Below are 15,052 nucleotides of genomic sequence, written 5' to 3'. Positions count from 1 at the left end.
TATTTTCTTGACAGAAGTATTTTCTGACTCTTGGAGAACATTAATGCCCCTCTTAAGTCTGTTTTAGTATTTTATACAGTTACAATGAAGATCTACTATTGTATTTGTTGCCAGTTTAAACGGTTTCAGTTGCACTGACGTGACATACCAAGGGTTGTTGTTTCTCTATGCAATATTTGCAGATTAAAGATGACAAAACTTCCCCCTCTGTCAATCTATAGACAGTTCTGTGTCCATGAGTACCCATTTCCCACGAGACAGGCCTTTAGATTACAGGTGAGGAAGTAGTTCTTTTTGTTAATCTGGGGGAGCAGGAACTAAAGCTTCCCTTTGGTGTAAATTTCCAGTGTTTTATCAACATGTTGTCACAACATTCAATAACAAATAAACACACCAGTTCTGTAATTGCTTCTTGCGTTCACCTATATTGACTGAAACTGATAAAGCAAATCCTCCATCTCCAAGTCCTCATTCCATGTAAAACATTGTTAGTAAATAAAATACACGTGCCCTTTAAAATGTGAGACACCATTGCAATCTTCGTATTGAAACAGAACTTTTGTTTCCTGTTCATTTGCGGGTGGCATTATTTAGAACCTGTTTTCAGGTGTTTCAATATTAATTCCTACTTTTCCTATTGACACACTTAATTTGAGGCCCATCCTGTATGCTGAACTGTTCAGTATAATTTTGTTTATTATCCTGAAGGCTAATCTTTAAATATATATATAACAGTTTGCTTTAAAACTTAAAATACTTAGCTTTGTAGGTTGAATTTCAGTAATTAAAGGAATAAATGTCACATCTCCAGTATGAAAGTTACAGAATGTTGAGACAATTAGAACGTTTAATAGGTGAAAAGATGCATTAAAGGCAGTATTTCTGTGGTTCAGCAATGGAAATGTGTAATGTTACTGGCATAATTTCACACCTTTCAGTCTGAGCCTGGTGTGTGCTGTTGTACTCAGCTGGTGTTTCAAGAGGTGTTGGGGGTTTTGTTTGTTTGGGGTTTTTTGTTGCTGTTTTTTGTTTGTTTTTAATGGAAACCCACTGTTTGCTCTTGACATGTATGAAGTAGAGCCCTGAGACTGCAGATCTTGCAGTCAAATCTGACCTTCTGTACAGGGCTAACAAAAATGCCTCCTCATAGAGCTGGCGAGAACGGAAGCGTTCTCAGGGGAGCTGTCTGAACCGAACTTTGTTACTGGAGATACACGGCCTGTGGGTTGTGCTGAATGCTGCAGTCAAAATCCTGCAGGCTGCTTTTAAAGCAGAAAGACACAATGCCCATGATTACATCACTCCATCTGCTTGAAATACAAGAATACAGCAATTATGATATAAAGCCCTTTCTTCTTAATCCAGAGGTTCCAGGCAATGCATAGAAACCTCTCACCTTTCGTAAACCCCCTTACATAACTCTTGACATAAGCAGTCATTACTGGGCTTCTTTTTGTTTGACTGAAACAGCATGAAGTGAGAGCTAATAAAGATGATTAAGGGCAAGTAGAGCCCAGATAAAAGAATCTGTGGATTTTACAAAGCAGTTGACAGTATGCCAGAACTGGTTGGAAATGAGAAGCTACTCAATTGTTTTGATTTGTCCTACAGCTCCTCAAGCGTGCCTTCGTGACACACACAAGGCACGGGTGTTTGGACACTTCAGAAGAGGGAGATTGCCGACAGCCTCTGCTCTCGGTTGGTTATCGTGTCCTCCTTGGTTAATGTACAGCCTGATGAGCTACCTGGCACAGTTCTTTTTGCTTAGTCATTGCAGCCAGTCACTGCTGAAGGGATCAAGTTGCAATGAACAGAGTAAAAAAGAAGCTAAACACGATGAATTTTTGAAGAAAATAGAATCTGTACAGGCGGCTCCATGAAGCCACTGCTTTTGTGACTTGCTTCTTCCCCTTTCACAATAAATTCTGTTCTCTCTGAAAAAGCAGTGGTCTTACCAAGGTCATACTTCTTCCCGAGTGGCACAGATGCTTACTATTAAGCTTTGTCTAGTGTTACTGCCAGTTTTCTGTGTAGTTTTTAATATTATTGTTCTTTGTGGTGCATGATGTAACATACGGATTAATACTTAAATAAGTGTTCAGTTCCTCAGGGTATATTGTGGACTAACTTAACAGTCAGGTGGTTGGGTCTACTGAAGGGTCGGTTCCAGCCTGGCCTAGTTCCGCTACATGACAGCCTTCGAAAGCTCCAGCTTCTGCTCAGTGTTAACAGTTACCTGGGCCTTTCTATGCCTGACGGGGTTGAGGCTGGGCCGGCCACTAACAAATGACAGACATTCTCTATTAACCCCTCTCTCCCCCCAGAAGGGGAAGGGAGAGTTTATAGTTTGGAAAAGAAAATCAAAACAGCTTTAATGAAACAGTAACAATAAAAGGTGGTAGAAAGAAAATAATGAAATAGATACAACACCAATACCGAACCCAACTCCCTGCACCCTGATGACGATACATCACCACCACGCTGCAGGGCTGGCACTGGGGCAGTCCCAGGCTGGACTCAGCAGCAGAGAGGAACTGGATGCAGCAGCTGGACTCAGGCACTGGATTCAGGGATGCACGCATCGGGATTGAAGGCAGAACACAGTCCTCCTCAGAGGCCATCGAAGAAGAGAGAGAGACCCTCGTGATCTCTCAGCTTTATACTGAACGTGACGTCCATGGGATGGAACACTCTGTGGGTCACGTTTGGGTCACCTGTCCGGTTCGCTCCTCCCTGCAGGTGCGACCTTTTCCATCCTTGCCACCCTTTTCCCTCCCGGCACCCCAACACACAGTACAAGATTTAGCAGTGACCTCGGTTGCTACAAGAATAAGTACAAGCAAGGGCCTCTCTGCATCCCATTCCTCGGTGCTAACTATAAACCTCAGGCCTTATCACTGCTGGGAGCAGTTGCCATCTGGAAAAACATGCTGCTGTTTCAGAAAGTGCCGTTAGTTAGAGGGGACTGAACTGAAAAGTTAAAGCACTAAAACAGAATTAGTTCTGGTTTAGCTCCAACCCAGACAATGCCTAACTGGTTTTGCAACAGCAAAGCATATTATACAACATGAACAGGTTCTGTATTTAGTATTCTGTTAAAGTTATACTACAGAACTGCATTTACAGGCACTCTGTTAGAACATACTATACTCAGTCTGTGTGTCGGATAATGAAAGACAATATAAAACCTGAAACATTGGGGGAGGATTCAGTATCACATTTAGTTGCAGTAAAGAAAAACACCACCATTATGCAAGAGTATTTTATTTTCTGCCTTAAACAAATAAAAGCACATTTCCGATTTGAGGTAAACCATTAGTAGTAGTTTGCAAAGAGTATAAATGTCTCTAAAAATAAAACAGCAACACAAAGGTCATGACAAGCTTTACATTTGTCTCTAGACCTTCATTAGGTAGTTCATCCAGTGCCACTTCACGCAAGCTCTCCGGCTCAACCAACCACATCCACTTGAAGGCCCAGTGTAACCAAAAGAAAATGCTGTGACAGTGTTAGGACTGAGGGAAAGTAATTTGTTCTCACCACAGATGGTCTCAGGCACTTTAACACGTCATGTCAACTTGTTTATGAAGCTGCTGTTGTGCAACGGACTCTTACTTCTGATCAATTTTGCCTAGTTCACACCTTCTTGTTGATCATTTTGGTCATGTTGCCGAATTGAAACAAGTTGGCCGGACAGCCAGACCAGAGAAACTGAATCGGGAGAACCACTAGACAGGCACCCACACTGAATCACCTGGACGAGAAATGCCTTAATGAGTGATAAGCAAATCATGAGTTATCTCCTTGGAATTTCTGAGAAAGTTTTGCAGAAGTATTTTGGATGATGAAGGAGCACATTTATATTTGTCCTTGGTCAAATCCATCTACCCAGTCCCCTCTGGTAGGAGGCTAGGTTACAGAGTCAGAACAAACCCAGTAATTACACATAGAGGTGCTACGAGAGCAAATCAGTAAAAAGCAATTCAAGGGTCAGGTCCCCCAGGTGTGGCCTTGCTGGTGACGCATGAGATTGTGCCGTTTCTTTTAATGGCAATGTTCCAAAGCAACGAAGGCCTCGACATGGAATCGGCTGACACCGTGGTGTTTTATTTTGTACAGGAAACTCGTGTAAGTTACACTGAGCAGTAACGTTTTTCTGCTAGTTCACGCTGCGTGTACAAGGGCACTTGTTCATCGTGCCATACCAGCAAGTCTTTCATCGGCCTAGCAATCGATAGCAGCTGATCTCCATTCAATACCATTTCACTAAAATTCACAGAAGAGTTTTACTAAGAGGAAAAGTGAATGAACAGTAGCCCTGTCAAGTCACACTTCATGGTGTACCTGGTTTTTAGGGACGCCTAGTTACACTGAATGTCTACACCTTTGTAACACTTCAGATGTGCTTTAAAAGTAAACAGAGATTATTAATCCATGCATAATTATGCATGACGGAATACATCAAGTATTCATCAGTCCTTATTAATTTTGTAAGTATCTAAAAGTGATTTAACCTCTCAAAAATTCTTACCTTTTTTAAAGCAGTTAGTGTTTAATCTGTAAGCCGCTATGTAACCCCTTAAAAGCCAAATTATCTTACATAATATTGAATTACACTGCACCACAAATGAGTATGATGCTTCATGGACAAATAAAATACAGTCCCTTTTCTAAAGGAATTACAACCCAAGGCCCAGATCCCGCAGAAGGTAACACAGAACAAGATGTAGTGGAATTGGTGTTGCGTATGTGAAGTTACCCTTGTGCTTGAGCCCACAGTCCTAGGCTGTTAATGAAAAACTGGATTTCAATCTACTCTGCACTAAATGGTGATAGAAGAAAAACAGTGATAGTCCTTTATTGCCAAAATTGCACAGACATTTTTCATGTGTACTTCAGATTATGCAGGTTAAAAGGAAGACAGATCTTAGACCTTTAGTAGTTTACCACTGAATTTGAAAAGGAAGCCTTTGAAAAGAAACAATTCACTGTAACTCTGGACCTTTTGTAAGCATTGCTGCTGTTGCAACTTGTAAAACAAAAGGGAATGTTACAAATGATCCTTTATGATTCAAAACCAGATTGTTCCTCACTGCATTCTCTAGTCTTTCTTTGCATCCTGGGAATCTTTTTCTTCTTCATCAGAGTATACAGTGGGCTCCTCCCCTTCCTTCAGCAGCTTACCAACATGGTGATACTTAACTGGGGAAAAAAAAAGAATCCAAGTCATTGTTCTGCCCTGAAGATGTTCCTTCTTTAACTCCTATGTCTGTTTCCTGAATTAACAAAACACCTATGTTACAACAGAACAGCGCTCAGCGACTTGTTCCAAACACCGGGGAGGGGACGAGAAAAGCTGAAATCGGCTACCTGCACTACTGTGAATGTTGTAGTAAGTGTAAGAAACATGCAAAGTGAACGGAACTGTAATTCTCCTTCTATTGCCTAAGCCAAAAGAAGAATGAATGAAAAGTCACATGTAAACTAAGGGACTCATCCAGCTAAAGAATCAGAATCATCCTGGATTAGATTATTTCTCTTGCCAATGTCAAAGGCAGTTTTCCAACCAATGGCACCGTTAGAATATTTACGTTACGTATTATACACGCACGCACATACATATGTGCACACATGTACACAACTTTCAAGGGTTTTTATTTTTTGTAATATATGTTGAAAATATCCACTAGGACAGGAGAGAGATCCTTTCTCCCAAAGATAAGGACGGATTTGTAATCCGATTAGGCAGCTAAGCCTCTGCCTTATTTTAGATCTCATTTTGGACATGTGAAAAGGCCAAGATCATAGACATGTAAGAACTGAGAGTTGTGCTATGTTGCCCATCTGTCCACTTCAACTAAGCAAACGATGACTCTGACTACAGGTATTCTGGACTAGTGTTGTTATAATTAATAAGAATTTAAAGTAACTAATTGCCAAATTTACTAGAAACAGAAATAAATAGAGTGCAGTTCACTGTCAGTCCTGATGCCTGACTCTTGAAAAGGCAAACACTACTTTAGGTCAGATATTTGGTAGCGTAGTTCTGGTTTCTGCGACATGCTCGTTAGCATCATAAAACAGCCGTTCAGTGTGGCATGATTAACAGTCTTGATTAAGACAAGAAGAGTGCCAAAATAGTAGGGGCACATCAGGTCAGAGCTGAGATGTTCTAATGACATTATGTGGAGGAAAGCTCCATTCTAGCTAGTGGTAGTAAACCTTTAATACCGAACACGAGATTTAAAACCAAAACCCCATTTGATTTCCACTATACTACTTTTTTGTATATGCAATTTCCATCACATATATATGTAAATTGATCAAGACAAACAACTGAGGCATTTATTTTTTGTCTTCTCTGAGTAGAAATAATCCCTTTGGTGTTCACTTGCCTAAAAGGCATCACGAGATACGGAGGAATTATTTTTCATCAACAAGATACACAATAGGAGAAAAGAAAAATCATGCCCATGGACATGCCCTGGTACAATTCCCATAGAACTGTGGTTTGAAGTTGGTTTTGAGCAGCAAGTTGAGGCACATGGCACAAAACAGTTGGAACTGCCTTTTAAAAACTTTTAATACTAAGCATATTAAAACAAGGCAACTATGAGAGTGACTGCCTTCTGTTACTTTTAGAACAAACATCTCAAGTGTGCAAGTTGCCTTTTTTTCCTCCACTACTCTGGCCATCACTGGCATGGTAATGACCAGGCTGCTTGCAAGCACAGAGGTGGCATTTGCCCATTCCTGATGGCCTTCTAGGGGAGAAAGTCAGCTGGAGACAGTTGTCCATGAATCTGATAAAGCCACCAGTGAGGCCAGGCAGAATAACTTCATTAAAGTAAAAAACGGTTATATCAAGAGCCCCGAGGGGGAAAGGCCTAGTTTAAACAGGCTTCAAAACTCAAAAAAAACAAGTAGTAGTAATTCAAATGTTACTCTGCTTTCTGAGAAGCTGAATAGGACATAAGCTTCATTTTTCAGAGCATTAAAATCGATGATTCTCTATAGATTGGGTCTTAACTGTATCAAAAACATGCTCTCAATTTCCCATTCCTGTCAACGTTTTGGGTGGTCTTATAGATCTTTTCCCATGACAGTGCTTCCATCTCTCCTCCTGTTCTGTAAGAAGCAGAGGGAGGAAGAATGCAGAAGGAAAAGCTGACATTTCTCTTAATTCTTTTGAGTAACAGTAATTCTAGTAATTCTTAGTAAACTGAGGTATTAACTCCAAGTAAGTTTCCAGACTGATGCCTCCAGCTGGTAACAACCTTTTAACCATTGCTTCCCTTATTACGCACCAGTTAGCTACTTCTTTGTAAATAGGTTTAAAATTGCTTACAAGTGAATTGTGACTCCCAGTCCCTCAAGGTCTCTTGCTGTGTAGCGTTGAGATCAGAGAGGTCATCATAGTCATCCCTCAGAGCCTCCTGATCCAGGCAGAAAGTGGCAAGACCTCGGGATGCATCTCTTCCAGCAAAAATCCCGTACGGGCCCTCTTTAAAATAAAAAAGTGAGCAGCATTATTACAGAGGTAACAGATGCTGTGTGATCTTTGTGGATCAGAGTTCCCCAACGGAAACAGATGATGAGGTGCCTCGAACTTCTGAAATGTTTTTAAGTTTTATTCTACTTGATAATAACGGAAAACAGAGGAAGAGGACAAGAAACAAAACCATGCGAAGAGACACCAAGCTCGCTAAAACATCAGGACAGTGAACCACATAACAGTGGATGGCATGTACAACCAGGGCAAGAATAAACATACAAATTGGGAAGCACATCCTCAGAAAGAGGATCAGAGGAAGGATTTGTGAGTCTGAGGTGAAATGGAAGTTTTCTAAGAGATGCTCCTGACTTAAAGAACTGAAAGGATGACAGAAAATGTGGTGGAGATAGTAAAAATGACCAACTTGCAAGAAACATCTATTACAACTTTAAAAATGCAACATGAACTCAACTGATCAAAACATGCAACTCACAGTAGATCAGAGATATCTTATCAGGGTTCTTGCTAAACTTCAGTAATGATTAACTTGCTTGCATGACAAGTCAAAAATGGAGATATCACATATTGCAACTAGACATTCAAAGTTCTTAAGGGAGCTGAAAAGCAGTTTGATGTGAACTCTGGTTGCTGTAGAGAGCATGCCATCTTCCACACCCCCCAGAGGGAGCTTCTTCCTAAATTCACGAAAAGAATCTTACTTTTCCATTAAAATGAAAACCAAACTAGCCAGACACTGTGATGAACCATTCAGCAACTACCAAATTAGGTACCATCGGCAGCTTTTACTGCTGTCACGGAAGGCAGCACCCAAAGCACGGTCCTCAAGTGGTTTTTAGTTTGCACAAATACAAAACTGCACATCTAACTCGGCCGTACGTATCATCTCGACTGCTGCAGAATGCAAAGTTACAGTCCAGCATCATTCAGCGACAGTCTCCAGTCTATGTCTGGACCAAAAGTAATAATCTCACCATGCTTCCAAATACGTGGTGTCACCTGTACAATCCTCCTTGTCTCTGGCAGCTCACTACTGCAGCTACCTGCTGTCTGCACAGCTCGAGGGTGGTTATGCCGGACAGAGCCCGGTACAAATTCACAAGCCTCAATGAGGCTTTTTAGCAGAATGCCTCTGTTAAAAATAAACCGCCATGCTCTAGTGGAGGTGATTACACTCTTATACCTGGGTGCACATACTCCCACCCACCTCTTCGCTAGCTGCTCTATAAGCCTCTGCACAGCTTATACAATCTTTGCACGTTTGAACTGCCTACAGTCCTGAGAGGAAGCCGGTTTAATCTAAACTGCTAGGTATGTAGCATAAATACTATGCAATCGACTGATGTCCACTAAAAGCTGGGAATGGAATTTAAGCACGGAGAGAACATTCTGCTTCTGCTGCCGGGCATCAGGCAAAGGCACCCGAGGCCCACGAAGCCGCCCAACCCAACAGGGGCCCAGCCCCTTAGGGTACTGGCGGTATGTATAACCTGCCCTGGGAAAATAAAGAGAACAATGAAGCAACGCAGGCTGGCAAGGCCGGAGTTTTTAGAACATCGAGGCCTGATTCAGGAGCCCAGGCGGGCGGTAATCCTGCCCCCCGCCTCACCCGGGCAGACGGCTCTCCCAGCGCTGCTGGCTGCGCGACCTTGTCCCGGGCCCAGCTGCACGCATCCTTCCCAGCCCTAGGCAAGCCGAATCCTTTCCAAATCTCCGGATCGTGAGCAGGGGCGAGAGGGCACGGACGGCTTAGCCGAGCGCTTATCCCGCAGGCCAGGAGGCGGGTTCGGCATTAACGCAGCGCACGCCGATCCCCGCGCCGCTGGGAACACGCTCCCTCGGCAGCACCGGGTGCGGCCGGGCCTAAACGCGGGGTCCGAGCGGCGGCCAAGCCCCCGAGGCCCCCGTGACCCCTCCGGCCAGCGGCCCCGGGCACAAAGAGCCGGGTGTTCCCGAGCTGGGCCCACCCCGCCGCCCCGGTCTCACCGCCCCGGTCTCGCCGCGCCGCCGGCCCCCGCCCGCCCCGGCCCTCACCGGGCCCGTAGAACTTCCTGGCGCGGGTCACGTCGAAGACTTTGCCGTTGATGGCCATGAGGATGCGGGGGTCACGCACCCCGTCGTAGGGCCGCAGCTGCGCCAGCGTGAAGTCGCGGCGCTTCATCTTGGGCAGCGGCGGCGGGTCCGCCTCGCCCGCCGGCGCCGCGGGCCGCTCGCCCCGCAGGATCTGGTAGAGCAGGAAGAGGCAGAGGCCCAGCAGGCTCAGGTTGAGCGGGGAGCCCACCATCTCCAGCAGCAGGCCGCCCCCCTCGGCCGCCGCCGCCTCCTCGCTGGCCACCGCCACCTCTTCGCGGGCCATCGGGCTCGGCTGCGGTTCTGCACGGCGGGTGCTAAGGCGCGATGCGGCGGCAGGGAGGATGAGCCGGCCCGCCTCCGCCGCGCTGAGGGAGAACGGGACTCAGCCGGCGGGCGGGCGGGCTGCGGGGGTGGCCCGAGGGGACGGCCCGGCCCGGCCCGGCCCGGCCCGGCTCGGCTCCTCCCGCGGCGGCGGGAGGGAGGGAGGAGCTGAAGCGCCGGGCAGGGCTGAGGGCGGGAGGAAGCTGAGGCGCGGGCGGGGCTGCCGCCCTCCGTGCGAGGCGACCCGGCGCCGGCCGGCTCCTCACCCGCCTCCGACGGTAGGTGGTGGTGTGAGCCCGGCGATGGCGAGCGGAGCTTGCGGAGCTCGCGGCCCGGCGGGGGACGCCGCGCTGCTGAGGCGAGGACGGCTCCGCGGAGGGCGCCGCCGGCCGCCATTCCCCGCCAAGGCGGCAGCAGGTCAGGTCAGGGCGCTGCGGCGGCGGCTCCGTGGCACACGGTTTCACGGGAATTTTGGCAAAAAGAATCTCGTAGTTGCGTTAGACCCGTGTGGAAGCTGCCGCGCTGGCCTGCTGGGAGCCAGCCGGTCCCTGCCCTGCGCTGGCCCCTCCTGTGCGAGGGCGCATCTTCGCTTTCCTGACGGGGCTGTGTCTCTCCCGAGTGCTCACTAGCCATCGTGTCAGACTCAAAGTAAGAGAAAAGGGAGGAAATTACCAGACTTCTGGGGTTTTCACATTCAGGTAATCCGCCCCCCCCCCACCCCCCCACCCCAGCAGCAACCACAAGGCTATTATAACATGAAAAAGTGGAAAAAGTGTCCAGTCGTGGACTTCTTCAGTCGTGAACTTCTTTATTCAGGTTTCTTTTCAGTGGGAATTTTGGTGAAGTAAAGATGAAGGAAGGACTATCTGGATGTATCTACTGGATATGGTGTTCACATGGAGCAACTGGAGCCCTGAACACAGCTGGTTACTGCTGGTGTCATCTGCTCCATGCTTTCAGGTGTGAGAAAGCAGAAGTGACGTTGTGGGTCTTGAGCAGTTGTGTCTGCAAGTTGTGCCCTCACCATCCTTCAAAAAGATCACAAACCAATGCCCAGTCAGAATGTCATCTGTTCCCTCTACGCAAGTGAGTGTTATCGCCCAGGGTGCCCATGGCACGCTGCATTTCTCCTCCAAGCTTGATCTTGCGTTGTAGCTTGGCAAGTCGTTCAGATCACTGCTTCAGTGGATGAAGGCTGCTTTTACTGAGCCTGTCATTGGGACATTTAATTAAATAAAATCAAAAGCAGTGCATTTCATTTATTTCCTAATTTTCAATGTTAGGAAAATTTTAACACTGTGGGCCACCGGGGATTATGATAAAGAGTTTTGCTTCGAGACCTCTCAGTGCTAAGGTGTTTAAACATGTTGGCTCTTGCAAGGTAGGATGTTTGATTCCACCTGCTGTCTGATTTGGGAAGCTCCTTGTTTTATTGATCAGCACTTGGACCTCTGTCTGTCCTTTCATGGTATACACTGACTTTTGCTTCTACCTGCTATGTAACTTGAAAAACTCATTGTTTCATTGATCTTATGACTGAGATTTGTATTTGGTAGTAAAGTAGGTCTGCATTTTGACCCTATTTAGGAACTTCAGAATTATTCAAACTAGAAGCTGTATTACCTAGATGAGAGTTAATTCTGCTTAAAGTAGTCGTGACACTATTACACTTCGTTGTATTGATATCACATGTTGGAGGAATAGATGTAGAAAACCCAGAAATTTGGAGGGAGATTTTTCTTTCATTATTTGCAATACATTTTGTTCAAGAGAGAGGAAAAAACCCAGACTCTGAAACAAACCCAACCCTGTATTTGACCATGAACCAGACGCTGAAGGGAGGGAAATAGAAACTGTTTATGCCTTGTATCCTAGAGAAACCATCCAAGAACAGTTCATTCCTAGATAAAGAAGGGCCAGGAAACATTGCCAAGATTGGTAGAATGTCCAGTTATCTGCCACACGAGCACTGGTACTGCAAGTTACAGTTGCCCAACTTCAAGCTTTCATTTTATCTTGCAGCATATCAAAAAATATTCATATGCCTCAGAATGCATCTTACTTAAGAAAAAAATGAGAACAGATATTTAGAAATAAATGGGCATAAATAAAATTATGGTACATCAGTCAGAGCTATCTAAATTCATGAACGCTTTGTTGTACATTTCTCACTAGGAAGCTTTCTCAGCAATTTCTTCAGATGGAACTGAGGTTCTAGTCAGAACGGAGTTGGCCCCAGCTCCAGTTAAATACCACAGGCATTAGCTATGCTCCCACACAGGTTTTCCTCTCCATTCTGTAGAAACCATTCTGTTAAAAACATCTGTGAGATGGGTTGATAAAGCAGTTCTAATATAATGCTCTCTTCTTATTAATTGGAGAAAACATTGAAACTCAGATCTGCTTTCGTATCCTTGCAAATCAGAGTAGTTCAAACAGTTTTAAAATATTCCTACTTGGTTTTTTGATAACCAGCATAAATCTGTTAGAGATGAAGCAAAATTAGCTCTACTACACCGCAACATTCTTCTTACTGCTCTATTCCCACTTGGAACTTGTCTGGTAGATTTAATGACTCTTTTAGAGCATATTTAATGCTTCTAAACAAAGTGTGCTTTGCCTCAGCTCCCCATAATACACTTTACCTTGGCCAAGTACATGGAGACCATTATTGCCCAGCTGGTTTTGGTCCTCACGTTCTCTCGTTGTTCCTTTGTAAGCCCTCCACAAGAATTCTTCTCTCTAACTTACCTGATTGACAATTTCAATTCAAATTGTGAGCAGAGTCCCAGAGCTGCTGGTGACCCGCAACTACTCCTGGCTTTCATTTGACCTGCAAGGACCCAGGGTTTCTGAAGTAGGGATGAGGTATCTAAGTCTTTGAGCTTACTGAGAACTGGTGACAGATAAAACAGCTTTACTGTCCAGCCTACAGTCTGATTTGTAACTCCCACCTGAGAATTTGAGAGACTTCAGTAACGTACCGCAGGATTGCATTACAAACACCAAGTAGCAGCCACAGACAGAAGTTTTTGCCTTGTGGTCTGGTGGCCTCTTGGAATCAGTAGACTTCTCTAAGTAAAGAAACTAAAAAGCAAAATTAAACGTGTTACAAGGACACAAGGAATCCAAGCCTTCTAGAGAGAGACAACATATTATATGAGACCTGCCAATGCATTTACATAGGCAAGCTCTATCCTACATGCCCGTTTCTCACAGCTGGTGTAATACGGGTAATACTTCTCCCCTCCCCCGTAATAATTTAACTTACTAACAAGGAAGAAGAAAGGAATGATGAGATACTGTAATCTTACTCTTCTTTTACTAACTAGTGCCTGCCTGTGCCAAGAAGACAGAACCCCTCCCTAAACTGCAGAGGTCCAGTAGGTCAAGTGTACTCCTAACGCTGGCAGCAGGCGTTGTATTAAGCTGTTGTCAGAGTGGGTCTGTTCCAGGTGCAGAGCAGGCACCTGACCTAGGAATGCCCTGAATTACATCTAGTCCTCCGATCACAAGCATAGACCGTCTTTCTGCTGGACTTCCTTCTTTTTTAGTGTTTATTTCCATCTCTGTCACATTTCTGTTTCCTTTTCAATTGCATCTTCTGACTTTCTAGGAGTGCTCTTCATCCAGCTAAGTGTGAGGAGAAAGACATTTGGAATGTGAAGATGACACTATGCTGAAGGCTATCAAGATCCTGTCATTCCTGGAGATATATGTGTAAACATCTGCAGCATAAACCAGCTCCAGATGGGAATTTTTACCAAGTTTTAGAAAATGTGTCAGAGGGGGGTGGGAAAGGCAGAGGCTGCTCATGCTGGAGAATTGCTTTCCTGAGAAACGTACTAACGTGAGCTTGTGACTAAAATCTTCCCCACTCCCCACTCCCAACCTCATCTTCACCCGTACATGCTTGTCTTTCAGGCTGCCAGGACTACGGTTTTCAATTCAGTTGTGCCAAACAGGACTGACAGTCACCATGACAAGAAGGCTTGCTTGGTCAGTATGTCCAGCAACTACGCTAGGAAGTTTTGGAGATGTCTTAACTATAGATGAAAATCTGGGTGTGAATTCTCAGTATGGGCTTCTTTTTTGAAAGGCAGCAGATGTCAAAAACGATCTGGACAAGCTGTGGATACTTCTGGAAGAGGCAAGGAAAAAAGGAAACAAGTCTGCATGCGATTCTTGCAATGTAACAGGCTCAGTGTCCCTAGAAAGCACACAGATTGACACTGAAAGAGTAAAGAAAATCCTTGGCTTCCTGAAAATAACTCCTTGGACTTGCTTACAGGTCTGATGAGCCAGGGGGGTTTTATGTATCAAAAATAACTGGATGACCTGAAGGAAACTTGATGCATTCACAGATTGAGTCAAATCAGTAGCACTGTTAGAGGGAGTAGGAAATGCTATCTCTGCTTCGTTAGGTGTCGGGGAGGGAGATGGAATCCACTGAGTGTACATGTCTTCTTCACAAGGACCAGTTTCTACTTACACAGGAGACGTTCGCTTTGCGTTTTGGAGTGGATGAGCCGCCTTCACTCATGTCACTATATCCCTGAAGCAGGGCCTGTTACTTCTCTGCCGCTAGGATGGAGTGAGTGCTAGTTCTGCTACAGAGCAGATCGGTCTGTCTCAATGTGAATTGACAACGAGCTTCAACGTCAAGAGATTTAAAGGTTAGAAGAAGGGAGGTAAAACAAACTAGGCTGGACAGCGAGTTTTCTAGGTGTAACCTTGCAATGTTTTAGTTGCAGAAATGCAACAAGATAGGCATGGGTTCTCGTCTCAACGAGCTGAAACCTGCTTCTAACGCCCTAGTTGATTACTAAGAGGGCTTTTGCTACCTTTCTTTGGTCTACTTTAGTGAGGAGGTCAAATCCAAAGCAGCACAGACAAGATGGGTGTGACTGAGTAACCAGAAGAAAGCAGCAGCAGGAAGACAGACATATGGAAGGAATATCACTTGTTTTTTTTTTTTTTCCAGAATTACCTAGGTGTCTAGTTAGATTAGATACACTTCCAGGTGCAAGCCAAGTTTCTGTCTGTTCCACAAATGGTTCCTTTTATCTTTGGTTTTCTGATTTTATAAAACAGTTGAAGACAGTTCAGTCGTGCTTGGTTTGACACCAAGTTAGATCGCAGTGA

At 44.9% G+C, this 15,052-nt stretch overlaps 1 protein-coding gene across 1 annotated transcript; it reads right to left on the bottom strand.

The window, feature by feature from the left end:
* Positions 1-5,078: 5,078 nt before the first annotated feature.
* Positions 5,079-9,869, bottom strand: PGRMC1 (progesterone receptor membrane component 1). Its single transcript, XM_086470282.1, has 3 exons — positions 9,548-9,869; positions 7,349-7,504; positions 5,079-5,202 (listed from the first exon to the last, which is right to left on the bottom strand). The coding sequence occupies exons 1-3, from the start codon at positions 9,867-9,869 to the stop codon at positions 5,102-5,104; spliced, it is 579 nt and encodes a 192-aa protein (XP_086326408.1). The 3' UTR covers positions 5,079-5,101.
* Between the last annotated feature and the right edge of the window lie 5,183 nt (positions 9,870-15,052).

This window comes from Leptosomus discolor, chromosome 9 (assembly GCF_034619465.1).
Source record: "Leptosomus discolor isolate bLepDis1 chromosome 9, bLepDis1.hap2, whole genome shotgun sequence".
NCBI lineage: Eukaryota > Metazoa > Chordata > Aves > Leptosomiformes > Leptosomidae > Leptosomus > Leptosomus discolor.
Note: the sequence above shows the minus strand (reverse complement) of the source record. Positions and strands in the feature narration are given on the sequence as shown.